Below are 25220 nucleotides of genomic sequence, written 5' to 3' on the forward strand. Positions count from 1 at the left end.
TCTGCTGGAATGTCTCCTGTGTTATGACTCTTTACACCCCAACATTGGTATGTCTCATGTTGACATTTATTGGGGAAGGGGGAAGAGAACTCATCTCCAAATGTTGTTTCCATCTTCAAAACATGGGGGTGGGTGAGTGCTAGAATAATAAAGGGATGGAAGAAGTTATAGATGACTGGTTTATACTAAAGTTGGATGAGATCGAAGGAACTGAACTTTTTACAATAGGTAGGAATGAGAAAAAAGCTGGGATTTATCATTAATGAACAAATGTATGTTTCGAGTGTTTTTCCTGAATCAAATTATACATACAGGAACTTCTATAAATCTGTCGTCAGATGTTCAGTTCTGACACTGATATCTATACAGGCTGTTCCTGTTATTAGTTAAACAAATAAAGTACTGTTAGTGCCAGCTGCAATGCAATGGGGCTTTTTTGGAAACAAAATGGTCATACTGTCCAAATCCTGACACCCTGTTCTCCAGGAATTCTCAAAGATGATTAGTTCTGAAATTGCTTCTGCTAGTTTTTTTAAATACCCTTTAATACTTCATCTGACCCTGGGGATTTGAATACGTTTAGATTAAACAGATATTCCTATATTGCCTCTTTACCTATACTCTACTGCATTTTCCATACTGCACCACCTGCTCCATTATTCCCAAGTTGAGTGACAACTTGGGTTGCTCCAACCTGACCAACAATTCAGATTTCACACCTTGTAACAGCTTATTTTTGCTCTTGCATTTAGTTGTATCCTAAATATACTGGGTGTTGTAAATATGTTTAAGCTCTAATGTGGATCTGGTTTCCCTCCCACACCACCCTGTTATCCCCTCCATACACTCAGCATCTGCCCTTGCGTGCATATCCACAATCCCTTTATATTACCGTATATACTCGAGTATAAGCCGATCTGAATATAAGCCAAGGCACCTAATTTTACCACAAAAAATGGGATAACTTATTGACTTGAGTATAAGCCGAGGGTGGGAAATGCAGCAGCTAAGGGTAAATTTCAAAATAAAAATAGATACCAATAAAATTTCATTAATCAAGGCATCAGTAGGTTAAATGTTTTGAATATTTACCGGATTTCAAAGAAAAACAATAAACTAGCTCCTTAAGTGGAAAAGTAGGGGCAACAAAAACAATATGGTATCAACAATAACCTAATAATAATGATAATGATAATAATAATAATAATAATAATAATAATAACAACAACAACAACCATAATAATAAAAACTTCATTTGGATCCCACCCTATCTCCCCATGGGGACTCAGGACGGCTTCCAACATAGTAAAAGACAAACATTCACTGCTTATATAAACAATGCAGAGCTAGATATAGATCTATAATTATAGACACGAATTTCACATATTTCACGAAACGTTTGCAAATCCGCTCTGTGTGTGTGTGCATTTCCCTACAATATTTGCAAGCCCTATATATATATATGAATTTCCCCTCATATGTTTGCAAGTCTCTGCAAATATCTATATGTCTGGATAGATATGAATATATTCTTACCTACCTATATATAGGGCTTGCAAATATTACAGGGGTGAAATGAACACACAAATATATATATAGACATGTCTAGATAGATATGAATATATAAAAAATCATATATAAAAATAATGTATATGTATAGCTACAGATACACATGTACATGGATCTATATGTATAAAGGATTTGCAAAGACCAGCAAACATATGAGGGGAAATTCATATATAAAATTAATGTATATAGATACACATATAAAGGTACATAGAGATTGCAAAAGCTTGCAAGGGGTTAATGCCTATATATCTGTAGGAGAGTTTAACAAATATTTCATGGGAAAATGCTTTCATAAGATTAATGAATATATTTTTTTCTTCTTTCTGACATGCAAGGGTGTCTCTCTTTTCAAAGCATTCCCTTGATTAAGAGCGAGGGAGGCTTTGCAAAAGTAAACACACTGATAAGGGAGGAGAAGAGAGAAATAGATCACATATTGCAAGCAATAGCCTGCAGGCTCTGTTGCCAGCCTTGAACTTGATCCGATTATAAGCTGGGGGGAGGCTTTTTCAGCTCATAAATAATGGCTGAAAAACTCGGCTTATCTTCGAGTATATACGGTATATTTAAATTTCCCAAGAAAAATACTGATTCTAGAATATCATATGGATATCAGAACACCCCCAAATAAGTACAGTTCCTGTCTCATCTCAAGGCATTTGGCCGGTGTGGAGGAGCATTTTTCAAAATCATTACAACAAGTCATGCTGCCTTGTCAATCAACAGCCAGCCAAACTAGTGACAAAAATCTTATTTTTTAACCAATACTTACCTTTTTCCAGTTAGACCTTTTTGTATTAACTGATGGAGTTTAGCATTTCTGCACAGATAGGCCTTTGTATTGTGGAGCACTTACCTTCAGCAGATTTACAGGCTATCCTATAGTGGTCAAAGGATGCAATAGGAGGGGCCCAGTGGAAAGTCACAGAATCTGTCGTCACATTATCAATAGTCAGGTTTCTAGGTGGATCAATTCCTATGTGAAGCAACATACAAAACAAAGAACTTGTCAACACGCAGTTTTGGTGCTTCATTTGTAAAATCATAATGCAATTTGATGTTTAATAGGCTTTTCCTTAATCCCTTGTTATTATCCAACATTTTCGCTTATCCAACGTTCTGCCGGCCCGTTTATGTTGGATAAGCGAGACTCTACTGTACTTGTGATTGTATGGTTTTACATTTGATCCTTTATAGTCAGGAATAATATGCTTCTATCATTTAAATACTACTGTTTCCCACATTCTACATTGAAAACATGGGGTGACTTATGCACTACTTCTCACACCAAAGATCAGAGCACATGTGCCCCTCTCTTCTTATATCTCACTGGAAATTCTTTGTCTTTACTGCTGAGACAATACATGGTCTGTCCCAAAAGTAATGAGAATGATTTATTTATTTTATTGAACAAACATGCAATTATAGTCTACCCCTTTCAAAACAGATGCCTTGTGATCGAATACAGTGATTCCAGTGCTGCTGCCACTCTTCATAGCAGTGGATGAAGTATTGACTTGAGATGTTGCTTAAAGTCCTTGTCTCATCTCAAAGCATTGAGATGAGACAAATGGATGTCCTTTGAGGTGAGTTTTGAGCTTGCGGAAAGATATTGCACAGAGCCGAGTCAGGGTCATATGGTGGGTGGAGAAGCTTTCAGAAGAGCCTTCACGTAAACAGTCATGCTGTTTTCATTTTATGAAGTTGAAGGATGTTGGTCCAGACTCTTCTGCATTTCACCCATTGTAAGACACAACAATGCACTTTGCTAATGTACTGACTGCTACAAAGGTGCTGTTGTGGCTCAGCCTTTGCCTTTTTGTGATTCTGATGTGCCTTTGCATGACTCTGATGATGATTCTGGGTTATATGTGCATAATGATGGGATTCAGGATGAATTTGAGGATGACTCTGATGCTGGGAATTATAGGAGCGTGGGAAATGAAGAGCAGGGAGTTGTTCCCATGGGAATAAATCATGATGTTGTTTCTAACGAGGAATTTCAGGTGCAGGGAGTAGAAAGGGAGGATAACACTTTGCCACCTGATAATGAGCTCAGTGGCCTTGACTCTGGGGATCTCGATCGGGCTACGAGACTGGAATTTAGAGGATTGCGGAGAAGCCTTTGCATAGCCAATAAACGAGAGTTCAAAGGGCAAAGGAACGCTTTTATGTCATGCTTTTAAAACCGTCTGCTCGCAGAGAGCTCTCTGTTAATGCAACTCCATCGCTTGATCTAGAAGTAAGTCTGCTGTCCTGTGCCAAGTTTGCCTTTCTGTAATATCTCGTGGATATATCTTTTTGCTGGGACTTTTGGCTTCCATGAAAGGACCTTGTTCTATGCTCTATGTTTCTATGGACTTATTGCTTACAGCCTTGGTTTTGTACCCATCTTTTGGAACTGATCTTTTACCCTTTTATGAACGGTCCTTTGCCTATTTTCTAAATAAACTACAAAAGACTACTTCCTGTGTGTGGCTTGCTGTCTTTAGCAAGGTGAAGCTAACCTGAGGTGCGACAGGTGCAGACTCAACTGAGGAAGGTCAAAAAGTATGCCTGGGTCCCCTCCACATGTCTCAACCACCACTTTCCTTTCCTGGCCCTTCTGCACTGCACCAAAAACCCTCATTCTCATTGCTTTTGGGATAGGAACATATTCATTAATCTTGCAATGAACTTTTTGCTCAGACATCTGGAAAAGGACTTTTAGGAAATGTGGATACAAAGCTTTCTAATTTCTATTAAGAGAGGAGGTTCTAGTGAACTTTTTGATATAGAAGACTGGCAGATTGATGCAGGTTTGCGCCATGTTTCTTCTAGTGTCAACCTGCCTTGAGTTTGGGGGGGGGGGGGGGGGGGAGGGAATGCAAATATATGGTTATGTTTTATTCAAGACACTATCATACAACCAAGAAAAGGCAATGATAGTAGCAGATGCATCTTTTGAAGCGCTTGATATAAATAAATCTACTTAAATAATCGCTTTGATAGATGATTGACATGCACATTAAATTCTTAGGCCAAAATGGCAGACACAGCAGTTTTGCACACTGTCACTTTTCAGCCATGGTGATAGCTTACTCTCTAGAATTTTGCCATTTTTTTACAAAAGTAATCTGCTAGCTGTCACTGTTGATAAGAAGACCTTAAAATGTGCTCCAAAACATAATTGTGTGTGCATCTGTATAGGTCTTATATCAATGGCTTTGCTTCATTTATCATAGTAATTGGCAAGGCAGTTAACATGATTATACATTTCATTCCTCATTTAAGGAGCTGGTTTTGACACCACAAAGGGACCGTGATTAGAAAAAAACATTCCAGCAGTGGTTCTAAGAGCAGAAGGGGCAAGCCTTCTCCATAACATCTGCATGTGCACCTGAGATACCTCCTCCATTGGGAGCAGAGGGAGGGAAAAATACGGAATCCACAATATGTTCAAGAAAGCTTCTTCAATATCCCATCACTCAGGACTGTAGTTATCAGACAGTTAAAAAAACTTGGAGTTAGAGCCACAAATATATGAGCTTCTGCTTTTAGTGCTAGAGATATTAATACTCCTCCACTGTTCAGGAGGAGTTCTTCCTGGGCTTTTAGAGGGCGTTTTGGATTATTTTGATAGTGGAAAAAAGCAAAAAATTATCCTCAATCTTAGATCATTATGGAGCAATTTGTAGTGGATCCCCCCACCAAATTTTTGACAAAAATAGGATCTGGGCCACATTTTGCTTACATCTGCTCTAGATCTTGGGTACGGTTAGTGTTGAGTTATTCTGCAATAGTGTAAAGTACTCCCTGCCTTCAATTTATGTTCTAGACAGAATGCATGGGATCCTGAGTGATTTTGGAGGGTGTGTAGGATCCTGAATAAGCTGATCTGGCTCACTGAACACAAGACGGGGTGAGCTCCCGCTGTTAGCCCTAGCTCCTGCCAACCTAGAAGTTCAAAAACATGCCAATGTGAGTACATAAATAGGCAATGCTTTGGCAGGAAAGGCATAAAGACGCTCCAAGCAGTCATGCTGGTCACGTGACAAGTAGGTGACAACACAGGCACCTTGGCTTGAAGATGGAGAAGAATACCTGTCTCAGAGGCAGAGATGAGCACCGCCTCCAAAGCCGGAAATGAAAGGAAAAGCCTTTGCCTTTATCTGTGTATGTCATTGTATTGTAAAAAGGCATTTAATGTTTGCCTGTATCTGTTTATATTGTAATCCGCTCTGTGTCCTCATGGGGCAGAATATAAATAAATTATTATTATTATTATTGTTATTATTGACACAACGACATAGTATGACACAGCAAACAAGATAGATATGTTGGATTTTGTATCACAAAATCACAAGTCGAACACTTCCCAAGTGTCTAGGACTGTGTGATGTATTTTTGGATGATGCACGCAGATCCCACTCGAGTGGCCTTTTGCAGTTGGCAGATCGTAATTTTGTCAATGTCTATTGTTTTCAAATGCCGGCTGAGATCTTTTGGCACAGCTCCCAATGTGCCAATCACCACTGGGACCGCCTGTACTGGTTTCTGCCAGAGTCTTTGAAGTTCAATCTTGAGGTCCTGATAGCAGCTAAGCTTTTCCTGTTGTTTTTCATCAATTCGACTGTCACCTGGTTTGGCGACATCAATAATCCAAACCTTTTTATTTTCCACAACTGTGATGTCTGGTGTGTTGTGTTCCAGAACTTTGTCAGTCTGGATTCGAAAGTCCCACAGTATCTTTGCGTGTTCGTTTTCCATTATCTTTGCAGGTTTGTGATGCCACCAGTTCTTTACTGCTATTATTATTATTATTATTATTATTATTATTATTATTATTATTATTAATGACTGGTGTGGCATTGCCACAAGATAAGTCTCTGTACTATTCCCCTCAGGATGGGAAATCTAGATGAGGGATAAACATAGCTAGAGGCCTATAGCTATACATAGAAAGATGTCAGGGAGAAACATTTTAGCTTAGTCTTCTCTCTGTCATGTTTTCTTTCTGTATGCTAAACCATGTGAAGCAGATATATAGCCTCACAGAGGATAGGCTTCTATTTGCTTCACATACTTCAGCTGGAAGGATGTTTTTGGCATTTCGGGGGATTTCAGAATGAATGTACACTGTACAAATCTGTCTTTTTGGCTATTTTGTGGATTTTGAGGCTAACAGTGTGCATATGTATATAATTGCCTGGCACTGCAGTTGGAATTAGTTATGGTCTAAAAGAAAAACGCAGCACTGAGACAACAAAGAAATACAGGAAGATTACTGTAGCAACAGCCCAGGACAAATGAGCTGGCTAGGAAAAAAGGAAATTTGGAATCTATTGTGCCATTGTAGAATTTGTCTGTTTGCTGGTGGTAAGGAGGTACAGCACATGATTTATAGCCTGGTGAGACATGAAACTAACAATCCCTTTAATCCAGTCAATGGCCAGACTGAGGCAAAGTATTACTAGAAGCATAAGCCATGGGAGTTTGCAAGATGCCTGGTGAGAAAATGGGACATCTGATCACACACAGACATAGATCCCCACCTACTTTTGCTTTGCTTGATTGCTGCTTACTCTGATATGTCAATATGCTTGGATTAGAACTTTGAAAAATTACCTGTAGTTCATCTTTCATTCAGGGTATACTTCATCCTGTTAATGTGGGATTTGTGTATTGGTAGTGTTTAAATGCAATTTGTGTCTTGCCTGTATTGCATACTGATTGCATCATCCAGACAGTGCTATAGTCTCGAAAGAGTTAATTGCTGAGAAGCTGTGTTGACCTTGATGTGTGGCTGGAACTGGGGAGTGTCCAGACACAAGTGTGTGTATGCATTGCTGATTGCATCAGTTCTGTTCAGTTCTGAGTTGTGTTGAGTCCTGTCTGCCTAGAGTCCTGTGTTCGTCTGCAAGTCTGTTTGTCTTGATTATTACTTACAGTAAAACTTGTATATAGTTTTACCAAAGTCTCTGGGTGTCTCTTCGTTCTGCGTTCCACTGATTCCATCCAACTACTGCTGCACTGCTAATACTCTGACATTTGGTTATGGGCCCAGATCCCAGTTCCTAGACTGGCCAGATCCTAGACTGGACCAGCAAAAGGGCTACTCCTAGAATCTGCTCAAGTCTATCCTCCAGCACTGCCTCCTACAGATATAGAGCTCAGAACAGGAATTGACTGAACGGGCAGCAGCTAAAAACTGACACCTTGGACTTAGGACCTTATCATATTAGGAAATACTCTGTTTCTGAGAATGTTTGAAAATGATTTCCAAAGTATCCCATCACATGATGTTTGCCCCCAGCCTCAAAAAAATTGTTTACAAACTCATAAATGTTCCTTTCCACAGAAATCTTTAGTAAAAGGCAAAAGATTTATACATAAAGATTTATTTATCATTGACACCTAATAATGTGGGGAGTGGAGATCTGTGATAAGGTGAATATCTGGATCAGTTGAATTTGTGTATCTGGAGCCCACAGATCCAGAGGGCCCATTGTATGTGTTTGTTTGTGTATATCTTTGAGAACGCTTTATATTTTTGACTTAAAGAAAGCAAAAGCAAAAAAAAAAAAAAAGGAAATGGTGGTGATGGGAACTGGGTGTCTATTACGTACCTGGATTAAAACTGAGGCACATGTGATAAAGCAACATTAGAATTTAGTCAAAGATATTAATGGGGAAGAAAAAACAATTACTGTATATACTCGAGTATAAGCCTAGTTTTTCAGCCCTTTTTTTAAGACTGAAAAAGCCCCCCTCGACTTATACTCGGGTGAGGGTCCTGGTTGGCTTATATTTGGGTCAGCTTATACTCGAGAATATATGGTACATTATTTTTCTCTATTATTATTGGTATTATTACATTTATTATTTTTCTCTATTACTGTTGCTACTATTACATTTATTTTACTCTATTTATTATTATTATTAATACATTTATTATTTCACTCTGATCTTATTATTATTATTACATTTATTATTTTACTCTATTTATTAATACATGTATTAATTTCCTGTATTTATTATTATTAAAAGGATACATAAGCACATTTACATTGAAGAAGATGAGAATAATGATTTAATCAGAGTTGGACAGTCTTATCTTAAATTTGAGCTTTATGTAAATATTCAAAAACATTTAACCTACGGATACCTCAATTAATGTAATTTTATTGGAACCTATTTTTATTTCTGAAATTTACCATTCTCGGCTTATACTTGAGTCAATGTTTTCCCAGTTTTTTTGTGGTATAATTAGGTGCCTTGGCTTATATTTGGGTCAGCTTATACTCGAGTATATACGGTATCTGATCTTACTGAGCTTACTGATACTCCTTAAACTCATCTAGATTGATCATTTAGGTTAATTTGGAACCGATTGGGAGAAACTGGCTTCACTGTGCAGATGATTAGGCTCATTTCTGAAATATATTTGCAGCCAGGAAGGTGATAACATTAAGCACAGAAGGCAGTCCTGAACAGGTTCCAGAATCCGCAGTGTGTGGTTGTTTTTCCCCCTTTTGTAGGCAAGAGGTGCACCAGCACCCCAGAGGCATAAGAGGTGAAAACAAGAAGGAACGTGGCCGTTAGCAGTGGAGGTAATAAATTATCTGTCCAAAAGGGTCAACTGTTCAACAGTTGTACAGCTTTTCCCTTGGGACATTTTTGATACCCCCCACCTCACTGCCCACACATTTCAGTTCTGGCGGATGTCTACAATGCGTTTCACATTCCATGGGGCTGATTTCACAATGTGATATGATTTATATTTGGGGCTCATGATGCATATTCAGGGTCTTCCTCCGACTTTGCTTGATGCGCTTTATCCCTTTAATAATCATTAACTTGTGTTGCAGTGTGCTTTGGCAGCGTGCGTTATCTAGCTAGCTTTAAATTGCATTACATGGTCAGTGTAGATAAGCCCCTTTTCTCTCTTTTTGCTCATTTGTTAAATGAGTTTGGGCCAAATGTGACTTTTTAAAGAGACAGAATGATGTCCTGCATTCAAACAAACGTTCACCCTGAGTTTCAGCAGCTAGCTTGAACTTGTATTTCTTTTTCCCCATTCCATCATGAAGGATATCCTGTGTTCAAGAGGTGAGAACATAGGCAGCAAACTACAGTAGAGTCTCACTTATCCAAGCTAAACGGGCCGGCAGAAGCTTGGATAAGCAAATATCTTGGATAATAAGGAGGGATTAAGGAAAAGCCTATTAAACATCAAATTAGGTTATGATTTTACAAATTAAGCACCAAAGCATCATGTTATAGAACAAAATTTACAGAAAACATAGTTCAATAAGCAGTAATGTTATGTTGCAATTACTGTATTTACGAATTTAGCACCAATATATCATGATATGTTGAAAACATTTACTACAAAAATGCCTTGGATAATCCAGAACCTTGGATAAGTGAGTCTTGGATAAGTGAGACTCTACTGTACCATGGTATGAGAGAGAGCCCTTCTCCTCTTACCTGTTACGATGGAGCCAATAATGGGCTCAGAGCTGATGGGGCCATGCACAGCCACCAAGGAGACCATGTATTCTGTGGAGGGTTGCAGGCCAGTCAAGGCAGCATGTCTCTTGGTCGGATCCAGCATCACTTGTTTGGTTTCCTCTTTGTCTCTGGGACTGTAGTTCAGTATGAGTTTATCTGCTGGAGGGGAGGGATCACTCCAAGTGATGTTCACACTGGAGGAAGTCACATGAGAAAAGTGAAGCTGTGTGATGGGTCGGAACCCTGAAAATAAGAATGCAGAAAGAAAGCTGCAAGCCTAAAAAAAGGTAGACCAGGCCTTTTTCAGCCATGGAGTGCAAGTGAGTAGTGCATGTCTTAAGTATTTGCAAAAGGAGCAGTCAGTGAGTAATCTGAGCCATTGGCTTCTTGTTAGCAAAGGGGAAAGAAAGGGGAAATCAGATTCATATGCATTTGCCAAGAATTTTTCAGTTCCAATACCTATCTTGCTAGAACAGGCTTGGACAAATCCAGCCCTTGTCTGCCTCAACCCTCCATGCAGATGTGGCAGCCCACCATGTCCCCAGGCTGACAGGAGGGCTGAGGCAGAGGCATGGAGGCTGGTGAGAGCCGTCTAGAGAACTCTTGGTAGTGACCTGTCTCCTCCTCCTCTCAGCCTGCAGATGCCGACTGCCCCTGCACCAACTGTCCCCATCACGGCAACTGCTACCTGTGTCACTGCCCCTCCCACGTCAACTGCCCTCGGCCTCCCCTTTGTTCCCCTCTCTCCTAGCTCAGCCCAGCCCAGCCCAGCTCAGCTCACAATGCGGCCCTTGCCCCCCAAGAATTGCCCATGCTGGTTCTATAAAATAAGCACGTTTCTGCTACTGACCTCCTCCCAGAACCGTACCGAGGTAATTTTCGGGAGTAGGTGGCTGGAATTTTGGCGCCCCTCCTGAATTTTAGCACGCCCCCCCCAAACAAAATGCTGATAAATACCGGCAGTGATGTCAGCGTTGGCAGAAGGCCCAGCCACCCGTCCGCGTGGCCGCCCTCCTGCTCTCCCTCGGACTCCGAGGACTCCTTGCCCGCCGCCCGCCCGTTGACAGGCCTGCGCGTGTGCACAGGCCAATCACCCAAAAAGCATGGTCGATGGGCCTGTGCGTCTGCGCAGGCCCATCGACGGGCGGGCGGTGGGCGAGGAGTCCTCAGAGTCCGAGGGAGAGCAGGAGGGCAGCCACGCAGACGGGTGGCTGGGCCTTCTGCCGCTGCCGCCTCGACAGTGCCCCCGCATGGTCTGTGCCACAGGCGACTGTCTAATTCACCTCAATGTTGGACCGCCTCTGCCGCCTCCCCTACAAAAGAGAGACATTGTGTATGTGTCGATCTTAAGGAGTGGGGAAGTGAGTAGAAGTGGCTACAGAGGGAGTGCACAACACGGATCTTACAATGAGGACTGGCGTCCAGTCAAAGCAGTCAGCATCACTTGGGCTGGCTCTGCACATGGCTTCTAGGAAATGCCATACTTATCTACTCTATGGGCATAGCAGCTGTGTCCTGGGAGACCTGTTTGTCAAACCTGTTTGTCTGGATTTTATTTTGTCAATTAAGAGGCCCACCTGACTTCTTAGGACATTATGGGCTCTGAGGAAAGGTCTTTCATGCTTTTTCCTCCACTGTTTGCTTTGCCTCAACTCAAAAATGCAAAGCAGAAGCTACCATTCACTCAGGATGCTAGTAGATTCAGAAAATGATGCTACCTCTTCCTTTCCTGGCATCATGGCTTAAATAAGCTCGAGCTTAGCGTCACTTTCCTGATCATGAGAGCAACTAAATGGGACTTATTAAGTTGTATGTGCTTATGTCTGATTTAAATGAAGAACCCAATCCAGTATCTCCCATGCCCCTCCTAATGTGGCCTAGTCAACCACCAGAAAGTAGCACCAGATCTTCAAATAACCTGAGACGACCCACAGTACCTGTAAAGGCATCCACTGTGACCTCAAGGCTCTGCTGACGGCCTCTCTCAGCAATGACAGAGATAGTGTACTCAGTCCCGGGTTCCAAGTCTGACAATGTAAACTCAGACTGGTCCTTGGCAACGGTAACCTCAGATGCCATTCCCGAAGCAGGGATGAAGGTGACTCGGTAGTGATCAATGGGGCCCTTGGCTTTCGTCCAGGACACAGAAATGGATGTCTCCGTGGATGCTGTCACTATGAGATCATGAGGACTGTCGAGCTCTGTGGTAGCAGAGGGAGATTTTAAGAGGGAACATTGTAACAGTGGGAAACAACTGGGTGTGTGTATGTCTATAGTCAGAATTTTACAAAACCTATCAGTCCAAAGGAACAATGAATCCTTCTTCGATAAAGAGATTTTCTTGGATCAAGAAGAAAATTACTCTTTGAAACAGATCTACTATATGTGAACTAGGGCTGAGAAGTTGGATTAAAATGTCTCTTTGTTTCTGCTATTATAGAAGTACAACTGTGCCTCAATAAACTGGGTTTGTTGTCCCATACTTTTAAGAGTCTGGGTTCATGGTCGCCACTTTTACTGTTGCCTCCTCTCTCTCCCATCATCCAGGTTGGACAAAAAAAGTTTGGAGCCTGATGTGGAAAATCAATGGCACCTTCTCCTCACATAGTAGTAAACAGTACAAAAATAAAACAATTGGTATCTTCAATCTCCCATTTAAAGGATGTGTTCTGTTCTATATAATGGCAGGTGGAAAACATCAGCAATTACTGAGCAGCAGTTGGAGCTGACTGAGATGAGAGACTCCACGTGTGCAAGAGCCCCTGCTGATGGAAATTCAAATAGATCTTAAGATATGTAAGCCTCTATATATCACTATGCAAGCATGAAGCTCATGAGAATATGCAACAGAGCTCTTTTATCACCTTCTTAGTCTCTCTTCTTGAAAAGAATATAATGGGTTCACCATATCCATGGATTCATGGCTCTCCATTTCAACCCACCATGGAAACAAATGTACACAATACTCTACATGAGAATCTGCAGTGGGGAGCATGCCATCCACCCACTTGAAGGTGAAAGGCCAGGTCCTTCATAAGGCAGAAGAGAGCAACTGGTGGAACTTGCTGCCACCCTACACTATTTTAATAGGGTCTTATAAGCCTTGCCATGCATTCACAGTCTTTCTGCATTAAGCCTCGCAAATATGGATGAGGCTTGGAAGTCCCTATCAAAAATGGCATAGGGCAAGCCTTGGCTACCAGGTGCACTCAACTGTTTGGTCTTCTGCAACCTCTGGGGAGGCCAACAGCCAGTTGCTTCTACCTTGTGCCTTGAAGATAAAATCACAGAATCACAGAGTTGGAAAGCAGAAGTGAGTGGTTGATGCGTTCCCCGGAGACAGGGGAGCCCAAAGAACGAGGCATACCCAGCAGTCATGACTTACTTCCCTATGGCATTTTTTAAAAACATGGATATGAGGAAGTGCATTCTGGTATCCCCAGATGGCCTTGAACCAGCCCTATACACATATTATAGATGTAGTAATCCTTATAATACTCAGATACTCTGAGTGGTTACTGAAAACTAATGCAGAAAATAAATGATTGAGCAATGTGTTTGAAGAATCAATGCTCCAGAATTCTAAGGCTAACTTTGATATTTCCAGCTGTAATCACTGTACAAATATCACATAAAGGCAAATGCTGTTTGCATTTTTATTTAAATGCTAGCTGTAAATACCTCTCTGTGTGCAAAATGCCAACATGCTAATGTGTCCATAAAATCTGACAGATTTTCCTCTACTGACAGTGAAAGGATGTTGGTTTGATCTTTATTACTATCTTTCAAACTTTATCTGCCTCCCCCTTCCTGTGTATTGGAGGCCTTACAAAAGCATCCTTACTCATATGTACCTCCAAGACAGAGGCAAAGAGGTCTAAGAAGTTCTTCACCACTGTGAACAACAACAACAACAACAGAGGTTTTGGCACAGCTGTTTGTTCCTCTTTGCCCTGGTTGCACACACAAGTGAGCAAATGGGATGCAGAAAAGACAACCTGTTGAATAAAACTGTTTTGCCTGATTTTAACTGTCTTGTTTTTATATAGTCTGATTCTACTTTGTTTAAACATGTTTTATATTACATGCCAGACTGAGGTGATATCACAAACAAACAAACAAGCAACCAACCACCTGCTGCTGTTCACACAAAACAGAAGGAGAGTTAAAACATCGCCTGCATGTTAGCCAATATTGCCAACATTCAGAGTTTAAGATAGGATGCATGGTAAAATCATCCACTCTAGACCAGAGATGACAATCTTTGCCCAGAAAGCAACTTTAACTAAAACCCTAGCAGGCTCTAATAAATTGGACACAAGGAGCCCCCAAGTATGCTTGACAATCTAAAATGACAAACTAAAATGATTAAGGGTCTGGAGAACAAGCCCTATGAGGAGCGGCTTAAAGAGCTGGGCATGTTTAGCCTGCAGAAGAGAAGGCTGAGAGGAGACATGATAGCCATGTACAAATACATGAAGGGAAGTCATAGGGAGGAGGGAGCAAGCTTGTTTTCTGCTGCCCTGCAGACTAGGACACGGAACAATGGCTTCAAACTACAGGAAAGGAGATTCCACCTGAACATCAGGAAGAACTTCCTCACTGTGAGAGCTGTTCGACAGTGGAACTCTCTCCCCGGGGCCGTGGTGGAGGCTCCTTCCTTGGAGGCTTTTAAGCAGAGGCTGGATGGCCATCTGTCGGGGGTGCTTTGAATGCGATTTCCTGCTTCTTGGCAGGGGGTTGGACTAGATGGCCCATGTGGTCTCTTCCAACTCTACTATTCTATGATTCTATGATTCTATCCTTGGCATCCTGGCAATTTGCCTAATTTTTCTTCATAATGTTTTTTTATCAATTGCAATTGATTCAGGATTCAATTAAAATTCAAAATGACGAAAAAATAGTTCATCATTGCACCATACAGTGCGAATGCGTAAACTGGGTCTGTTAGCATCCTACGAGCTAAGTGCCTTTAATAGAGCAAAGGGACTGGTCCATTGCAACTGCAAACAGTATAATTACCCTGTTTCCCCGAAAATAAGACAGTGTTTTATACTAATTTTTGCTCCCAAAGATACGCTAGGTCTTATTTTCAGGGGATGTCTTATTTTTCCATGAAGAATAATTAACATTTATTGTTGAACAAAAAAACTGAACATTTATCATATATTGTACAGTAGTTGTCATCACAAACCAGCATAACCAGATAAACTGTGGATTCTATCAAGAATCCCTTGTTGCTACCATTATTTCCATGTACAACAATCTATGATTCGCATATTTATTGATCCTGCATGCTCTGGTGTTCTGTTTGGGGGGCATACTTCCAAACAAGTACTTTGCTAGGTCTTACTTTCGGGGGAAGCCTTATCTTTAGCAATTCAGCAAAACCTAGGTCTTATTTTCTGGGGATGTCTTATTTTTGGGGAAACAGGGTAGGAAAGCCCCAATACCTGACCTAAATCTTGACTGCTTAGCTAGAAGCACTCAAAATATTTATCCCATAATGACAGGGTCCTAGTTATTATGATCCTAGTTATTATGGGAGGAACTAAGGCCAATATGTGATGTGACCGAAATGTGTTTGGTTTTTTTATCCATGGCCTGTGGAGTCTAGTCTCCTTTTATTACGTCACTACATGTCATGAAAAGACATGACTCACACGAAAAGACAAAAATGCTTGTTAAAATAAAAGATAATGGGAAAAAGAGAAGGCCACATTCCAGATAAATTAACCCAATAAGAGAAGCCACAGCCCCGAGTCTGCAAGACATGAACAGAACTATTGATGAGGTTTCTCAAGCATAGGGTCATCATAAGCTGAAATCAACTTGATGGCATTTAATGACAATAACTGAGTCCGGTGTTTAAATTGTCACAAATAACGGCCTTAAAAACATTTGTACCACTGTACATTTCAGCTAGTTCACATTCAGTGCTGAATAGAAGGCGAGGGGCTGTACTATCTTTAATTCATCACCCAAATCGGATTTTTTTGAGGCTACTTGTATATCCTGCTGTAACTTGCTGTACACTGATCTACCATTTGAAGGGCATTCCTTTAAATGAGGACTATTAAATAGGAAGCAAATATGCTTCTCCCCGAAGGCATGAATGCTGGGTGTTAATGGTATGAACTTGTGACTTGGATTCATGTATTGTCACTGTAGCACTTCTTTTCATCTTTGACCTAAGCTCCTATTACACGGTTCATTTTATTTCACTTGGAATCTCTCAGTGATGGCCTATCATATCTACTAACAGGGAAACAGTTTGCCAAGTGCAAATCCATAGGGAGCTGAATATTCATGCATAAGAAAGGTGTGAGGTTTCAAGAAGCCTCAACGTTTGAGAGGGATACATTTTTTAAAGAGAGCACAACAAACAAACAAAAAGAACACAACAGAGATTAAGGGCGAGGAAAGAAAAATCTAACCAATCTAATGACTGAGCATGTTCAGGTGGGCATAAAATCAAAATACTAACTGTTGCCTGGGAAAGGCAGAAATGGGGAAGGAAGGATTGGGGGCAGTTCTACACAGACACTATAATGAAGTTCAAAGCTAGCTTGAGGGCAAGGTAATAATAATAATAATAATAATAATAATAATAATAATAATAATAATAATAATAACAACAACAACAACAATAATAATATATTTATATTCCGCCCTATCTCCCCAAGGGGACTCAGGGCGGATCACATGGCAAACATTCAATGCCGTTTGTACAGACAGGACAGAACAGAACAGACAGAAAGGAGGTATGTTGTCTCAAAGTCTAGTTTTGATGACTTGGAGGTTGAATTCAGATTCAGTCACAGGGGGGTGTTGTTGTTCCATTCTCTATGACGAAGAGCCATCAGGACTTCCTCCTTTCATCTTCCTTTTGGTCATCGCATTTCTGGTCTTATTCTTTATGGTGTCATAAAATGACTTCCTCGCTAATTAGCGGTACCTAATTTCTCTACTTACAGCTCTAAGCTGTTTTCGAACTGCTTAGGTAAACAGTGAGCTGGGCTTTATGGTTGAGTGCTCACCCCGACCGAGCTTCGAACTAGCCACCTTTCGGTTGGTAGATCTTATTACTGCTGGTGATTTACCAGCTGTGCTAAAGCCCACCCTCAAAAAGTACATCCCTAATGTGAGCTGTGTAAAGAAGTGTGTTTTTATTTTGATTTATAGATGTCATGTTTAATTGTTTAATTTAATTGTTTAATTTAACTATGTTTAAAAGGGCAAGTATTAGTTACCAGTGCGTGGGGGATGGTAGCCAGCTCAGCATTCTGAGGCAGGTTGCCATAGTAACGAGGGCGGAGCCAACCGCCTTTTGGAGGAAAAGGAGGGAATGTTTTAAAAACAGTTTAGTCTGTGATCTGAGTCACAGGGAAGACACTGGTTCCAGGTTAGGGAAACCAGGGAAGCTCAGATCTCTAGTTGTGTCATATTAAGCAAGTTAAGTGACTTGTTTGGGTTTATTTGTAGAGTCTGAGTGGTAAGGGGAAGCAATCCCAGTTAGATCCAAAGTGATCAGTTGATAGCTTTGGTTGTAAGAGAAGAAAAAGATTTAGACTGCTCAAGGAAAGGAGAAAGTATTTTGAAAGTGGATTCATCATAGGTTATATTTGCAACTGTTGAAGAAAGTTTAACTCTGAGAAGCAACATTGTAACCACTAAGCTCTGTGCCTGAATAAACTTTTTAGTGTTCTTCAACATCCAAGCCTCTGTCACACATATTCTAAACTAAGTTACGCTACCATCTAAAGTGAATAAGAAGAAGAAAGGGAAAAAAGATTCCCCTCTGCCTGAGTTCTTTACAAGCTGAAGCATGTATTAAGCCAGAAACAGCATGCTAAAAAATGTCACCAGTTAGTCTGTAATAAGTCAGATAATGCGCTGCAGCCAATCAGAGTATTTCTCACATAAGCCTCACATCCAAATCCAAAAAATGCAGAGTGCTTATCAGGACACTGCTAGTGCTGACACACTTTAAAAAACACTGAAACAGTGCTTGCCAGAAGGTAAACCAATACACTCCAAGGGAGGAAACTACATTTGCATGGGAGCTCTTGCTTTCCACCCCCTTGTCCTAGTTTCCTGTGCCCTGCCACAGTCTAGCGCTGATTCTTAATGGACATGGAGATGCACATCAGCACATTTCAGTGGAGTGGGTAAGAAGAAACATTCCTAGGTTCAATTCTGATCTATAATTGATAGATTCTGTGGCCCCTGCCTCTGGCTCCAACCACTTCTTGGGGTGATTGTGAAGATTTTCTGCAGCAGAACAGGTACAATTTAACTTACTTCCTAATTTGATTATAATGTCTGTGTAGAACCACCCTATGTTGAAGATAACAGGCTGATTGGCTGGAACTCCAGATGGAAGCAACCCATCATACAACATTTTACTAATGACGTTACTCTGAATGTATGTCACTCACCGGTCCTTGCATTCATAGTAGCGGGAACACTTTGCTTTCCATCCATTACAGCTGAAATCCCAACTCCATATTCTGTTCCTGGTATCAGATCTGCATATGGACAAAATGTAATGGGAAATTCATTATGATTTGCTAATAATAATAATAATACGCATTGTGTGCTCCTATACTTTAGAAACCAAATACAGTAGAGTCTCACTAATCCAAGATTCGCTTATCCAAGCCTCTGGATTATCCAAGCCATTTTGGTAGTCAATGTTTTCAATATATCGTGATATTTTGGTGCGAAATTCGTAAATACAGTAATTACAGCATAACATTACTGCCTATTGAACTACTTTTTCTGTCAAATTTGTTGTATAACATGATGTTTTGGTGCTTAATTTGTAAAATCATAACCTAATTGGATGTTTAATAGGTTTTTCCTCAATCTGTCCTTATAATCCAAGATATTCACTTATCCAAGCTTCTGCCGGCCCGTTTAGCTTGGATAAGTGAGACTCTACTGTAATAATAATACATAATACAATCAATTTATATTCTGCTCTATCTCCCCAAGGGGACTCAGAGTAGATTACAACATACACAGATAGGCAAACATTCACTGTCTTTAATACAGTGGAAACAATGACATACAAGTACACAGAACAAAGGTAAAGGCTTCCCCTTTTCATCTCCAGTTTCTGGAGGCTGTGCTCAACTCTGGCCATGGGGAGATGCTCTTATTCCATTTCCAAGCCGAGGAGGTTGTTGTCCGTAAACATCTCCTGGTCATGTTGCTAGCATGGCTGCATGGGTGCCTTTATTACCTTCCTTCCAAAGCAGTACCTATTGACCTACTCACATTTGCATTTTTTCAAACTGCTAGGTTGGCAGGAGCTAGGGCTAACAGCGGGAACTCACCCTCATCCGTGGCTTTGAACTGCCAACCTTTAGTTCGGCAGATTCAATGTTTTAACCTGTTGTGCCACCACGGTCTCTAATGTTTAAAGAGATACTTGTCTGTGTAAAAGACAGGGAAAAATTAAACTCATAGCTTTGAATTGTGCTTCTGAACACAGTCTGATGGACTGAGCCGGAAGACACTGTCTTATATGCTGCTTGCTAATGTTAGTGGAATGTTACTAACCAATAGAATGCCACTTCACTGACAGAGTTAGAAATACTCACTAGAAACAATGTTTATAGTATAGCAGTAAGTTAATAATTCTTAACATAAATGTATGTAAATGCTTTGTGTGAGAAGTGCCATTCCTCAAGTGTTGAAATGTGAGATGTATGATGCCTTGGGCACTACAAATATTGTGTAAGATGTTTCTTACCATAGTAATGTGCTACGAGTACCACATGCCTTACAAGTTTGAGAAATGTTCCCTTTAGAAGGGTACTGTTTCTAGGCAATGTAATGTCTAAAGAAAAGAATGTATGACGAATGGAAATTTCTATGTGATATGATAAATTTCCACAAGAAGTCTAATTGCATAAACTAGTTGTTTTACATAATAAATTTATAGAAAAATTATAAAAATATATGCATCTTTATTTTTCTTTTTTATATATATTTTATTTAGAGTTTTCAGAATACATAAAAAGTGTGGGAACAATTGTGGTAAGTTAAAAAGATTAAATATACAAGAGTGTTTAAAGAAAAAGAAGAAGGAAAGAGAAAAAAAAAAAAACGGGTACCCACCCCATACCCTTCCAGATCTCCTGCATTTCGAAATCAATTTCCTTTACATCAGGGCATTTTACCTGTGAATGCCCATTTATTTCTTTGAGCCAAAAATTGTTTTTAAACATGTCCAGTCTGTTTATTTTCTTGGCGGATTACTCTGTGAAATAGTTTGTGTTAATAGATCCATATTTCTTATATCTAATAGTTTCAACATCCATTTTTCCACTGTGGGAATTTCTTGCATCTTCCACACTTTTGCTAGGCATATCCTAGCTGCTGTGACCATATATGTACAGAGCTTTTCCATATTGAGGTCCATCTGAAAGTCCGTTATTCCTAATAGGAAATACTCAGGTTTTATGTCAATTTTTTGGTAGTATTTTCTCCATTTCTTTATGGATTTCGTGCCAGTACTTTTTGATCCTCTTGCATCCCCACCACATGTGTATAAAGTCTCCCTTATGTTTCCCATATGTCCAGCATTTCCCATCACCTTTCCTTTTACTGAATTTCGCTAGTCTTTCCGGTGTCAAATACCACCTGAAAAATATCTTATACCAGTTCTCTTTTAGTTTGATCGCATATGTGAATTTTAGCTTCTTCCTCCATATCTTTTCCCAATCAGCAAAACTTATTGTATGGCCTACGTCCCTTGCCCATGTTATCATTGTCTCTTTGACTTGCTCTTCTTCCGTATCCCATACTAGCAGCTGTTGATACAGTACCTTTATTACTTTTGTTTCCATTGTGAGTATTCTGTCCCAGCTTGTGTCTTTTTTTTCAAAACCTGTCTTTTTGTCCTCTATGAAGTTTTCCTTTATTTGCCAGTAGTTCAACCATGTCATGGTAGGTTCCATTTGTTTAATCTCCTCTTGCGTTTTTAGGCTTATTTCTTGATGTCCCAATTTTAGCATTTGTATGCATGTCAACCATTTTTCTCTTGGTAGCTCTCTCATATATTCTGCCTCAAAAGGAGAGAACTAAAGTGGTACTCCCATATGGAATCTTATCTTATATGCTTCCCATGTTTTTATAAGCGCTGCCCTAATGTAATGGTTTTTGAAATTATTTTCCTTACTGGTTTGACCTCTCTAAAGGTAGCTGTGCCAACCTTTTTTTAAGCCATGCCCCTCCAGTGCCAGTGTTTTCTTCTTTTCTAATGTGGACCAGTCTTTAACCCAGCTGAGTGCAGCTGCATCGTAATACAGCTGCAGATCCCAGACATGCATCTTTATTTTTCTGTGACAAAAATCTCCCAGACATTCAAAAACGTTTTTAAGGGAGGTTGTGTTTGCAATCATGACCAAAATAATAACCTTTTGGTGACCAAAATAATATCCTCTAAGCAACTCTAAGTAGCTAAGGCAAGGCCAAGACAAAGCAGCATCAGTCCTTCTACAAAGAGATATGCAATGAAGAACCACAGCTTTTTCACAGAACGAGGCTGCAATAGTCCAACTCCTGGCATTTGGGAATACATACACCATTAGGGAAGATACGCATAAAGACACGTTTAAAGATACCCCCCCCCCCCCCCTAAAATAAGGAGAGTCTATCCCCTTCTGAAACAATCTGTTCCACTACTGAAGCTTTTCCTAATGTTTAAATGGAATAGTTTGATTTTTATTAGACTCCTTTGGTGCTGTTCTAGTTTCTGGAGCAGCAGAAAACAACATTGCATTTTTTCCCTCATATTTAAAGATTGTGATCATACCACTTTCCAGCTCTAGTCTTCTCTTGTCTAAGTTAAACACACAGAGCTCACTAATTCATTCCTTAGAAGGCTCAGTTCCAGACCTTTGATCATTTTAGTCGCCCTACTCTGGACACATTCCAGCTTGTTAATATCCTTCTTTAATTGTGTTGCTCAAAACTAGACACAGTATTTCAGGTGAGGTCTGATCAATACATAATAGAATGTTATTACTTCTCTAAGGACCTTATCACTACAGTATAATCTGTTTATATCCGTATGCATCCCATATTTTTTAAGGATGGATGCATACTGCATTGAGACAAAATGCATACTCTCCTCACCACACTATTACAATTCTTATGATTTGAAAATACTGCGCTTTGACTCATCACACCACAGAAGGCTCCTCCCAATCCATTCAAAACACCCCCTATATCACTCTATAGCCTTTTAAAAAGTATAGTTGCTGATTTTCCTATCACACACAAAAACAGCAATCAGCAATGGAAGAATCTGTAGTATTTCAAAAATAATAATAATTAGAGTTCTGTCTGCAAATAATCTGTTTCTGCGATGCTTTGCAGACAGATTCCGACGCAATACTGATGGGATGGGGCAAATGTCATGTGATAGGATCCATTTGAAAATATTATTAAACAGTATTAGTAAAGGTAAAGGTTTCCTCTGATGTTAAGTCCAGTCGTGCCTGACTCTGGGGGTTGGTGCTCATCTCCATTTCTAAGCCGAAGAGCCGGCGTTGGCCGTAGACACCTCCAAGGTCATGTGGCCGGCATGACTGCATGGAGCGCTGTTACCTTCCTGCCGAGCGGTACCTATTGATCTACTCACATTGGCATGTTTTCGAACTGCTGGGTTGCCAGAAGCTGGGGTTAACAGCGAGCGCTCACTCCGCTCCTCGGATTTGAACCTGGGACCTTTTGGTCTGCAAGTTCAGCAGCTCAGCGCTTTAACACACTGAGCCACCGTACTAGAAATGTAGTATTTCCTAATGTGATAAGGTTCTAAATCTAGACCGGATTTGCACAATATACGGCTCGTTGGCTGCTTGCAGCCTGCGAAGAAAGTAAAAGGTGTAATGAGTGCTTGCTGGAGAAGAGGAGGCCTTCTTTTCTGAGTGTAACTTTTTGGCTACAGCTCCTAGAATTCCCAAGTCACCATGACCACTGACCTTTCTGGAAGGAGGATTCTGGGAGTTTTAGTCCAATAGTAGGTTTACCAGAGTCTGCTCATGTATGAATCTCTAATATGGTCATGCAACCTGTGACAATGACTGATCCTTATGGCATGCTCTCTGCAGCCTGGTTTTGGAATGAACATTCTTATGTCATGGCAGGACTGCCTGTTTTGAACACCAAAATCTCTGAAGAAGAATATCATGACCACTCATTTTTTCTGATTTGTTAAGCATTATTAAAGCAACAGTTCCTAGGTTTGCATGTGAATTAATCACAACAGCTGAACACTAGCCAAAATAGTTCCAGCAAAGCAAGTACACAACAGAGAAAGTGGGTTTGGAGGAGCACAAGAAAGTACAGTCATGCCCCGGTTATCCAACTTCTGCTCCTCCAACACTCCGGATTATCCAACGGGTCTTAGTGAGAAGGAGAGAGAGGGAAAAAGAGGGTGGGTGAGTGAGTGAGTGAGTGAGGGAGGCAGGCAGGCTGCAAAGATGACAGCGGTGGTAGAAGGAGCCTGGCTGCCTCTTCCAGGCTCCTCTTTTCGCCACCGCTGTCGCCTTTGCAGCCTGCCCTCCCTCCCTTTCTCACTCACTCACTCACCTGCCTTCTTTTTCCTTCTCCCTCCTCCTCGCTAAGACCAGGCCTGTGAGTGAGAGAGGGAGGGAGGATAGGCTGTAGTGAGCAAGCAAGCATGGGAGGGCAGGTGAGCAAGATGAGGCTTATGCCTCCCTATTATCCAACAGTTTCGCTTATCCGATATTGTGCCCACCTGTTTATGTCGGATAACCGACACTCTATTGCAGGGGTCCCCAAACCAAGGCCTGGGGGCCACATGTAGCCCATCAAAGCCATTTATCTGGCCCTCGCGGCGGCGGCTCCCTCCTCCTCCACCGAGGAAGGCGCGTGCAGCCTGGTTCGTGCCTTCCAAAGTTTGCTTGTTTATAATGGTATTTTAATTATTATTTAATTAATTATTAATTATTAAGGGGTGCTTTGCTAGTGCTTTTGGTGCACAAAGGCAGAAGGCGGTTGGACTAAATGGCCCAAGGGGTCTCTTCCAACCCTCTTTATTATTATTATTATTATTATTATTATTATTATTATTATTATTATTATTATTTTTAATAGTAGAGTTGGAAGAGACCACATGGGCCATCTAGTCCAACCCCCTGCTAAGAAGCAGGAAATCGCATTCAAAGCACCCCCGACAGATGGCCATCCAGCCTCTGCTTAAAAGCCTCCAAGGAAGGAGCCTCCACCACGGCCCCGGGGAGAGAGTTCCACTGTCGAACAGCTCTCACAGTGAGGAAGTTCTTCCTGATGTTCAAGTGGAATCTCCTTTCCTGTAGTTTGAAGCCATTGTTCCGCGTCCTAATCTGCAGGGCAGCAGAAAACAAGCTTGCTCCCTCCTCCCTATGACTTCCCTTCACGTATTTGTACATGGCTATCATGTCTCCTCTCAGCCTTCTCTTCTGCAGGCTAAACATGCCCAGCTCTTTAAGCCGCTCCTCATAGGGCTTGTTCTCCAGACCCTTAATCATTTTAGTCGCCCTCCTCTGGACGCTTTCCAGTTTGTCAACATCTCCCTTCAACTGTGGTGCCCAAAATTGGACACAGTATTCCAGGTGTGGTCTGACCAAGGCAGAATAGAGGGGGAGCATAACTTCCCTGGATCTAGACGCTATTCCCCTATTGATGCAGGCCAGAATCCCATTGGCTTTTTTAGCAGCCGCATCACATTGTTGGCTCATGTTTAACTTGTTGTCCACGAGGACTCCAAGGTCTTTTTCGCACACACTGCTGTCAAGCCAGGCGTCCCCCATTCTGTATCTTTGATTTCCATTTTTTCTGCCGAAGTGAAGTATCTTGCATTTGTCCCTGTTGAACTTCATTTTGTTAGTTTTGGCCCATCTCTCTAGTCTGTCAAGATCGTTTTGAATTCTGCTCCTGTCTTCTGGAGTGTTAGCTATCCCTCCCAGTTTTGTGTCGTCTGCAAACTTGATGATCGTGCCTTCTAACCCTTCGTCTAAGTCGTTAATAAAGATGTTGAACAGAACCGGGCCCAGGACGGAGCCCTGTGGCACTCCACTTGTCACTTCTTTCCATGATGAAGACGACGCATTGGTGAGCACCCTTTGGGTTCG

The 25220-nt window shown here is 41.0% G+C and overlaps 1 protein-coding gene and 1 pseudogene across 3 annotated transcripts in view; both read right to left on the bottom strand.

Annotated features, from left to right (window-relative positions):
• The window catches only part of tnr (tenascin R), a 676393-nt gene that overhangs the window by 45076 nt on the left and 606097 nt on the right, over positions 1 to 25220 (bottom strand). For all 3 annotated transcript variants that reach the window (XM_008108947.3, XM_062979422.1, XM_062979423.1), the window contains exons 12-15: positions 18507 to 18596; positions 12003 to 12266; positions 10042 to 10308; positions 2426 to 2545 (exon numbers count right to left, since the gene is read on the bottom strand). In XM_008108947.3, coding sequence (XP_008107154.2) covers positions 2426 to 2545; positions 10042 to 10308; positions 12003 to 12266; positions 18507 to 18596 — 741 coding nt within the window. The remainder of the gene's footprint in view (positions 1 to 2425; positions 2546 to 10041; positions 10309 to 12002; positions 12267 to 18506; positions 18597 to 25220) is intronic.
• LOC134299064 (U5 spliceosomal RNA) lies at positions 7848 to 7984 on the bottom strand (annotated as a pseudogene).

This window comes from Anolis carolinensis, chromosome 4 (genome assembly GCF_035594765.1).
Source record: "Anolis carolinensis isolate JA03-04 chromosome 4, rAnoCar3.1.pri, whole genome shotgun sequence".
Lineage (NCBI taxonomy): Eukaryota > Metazoa > Chordata > Lepidosauria > Squamata > Dactyloidae > Anolis > Anolis carolinensis.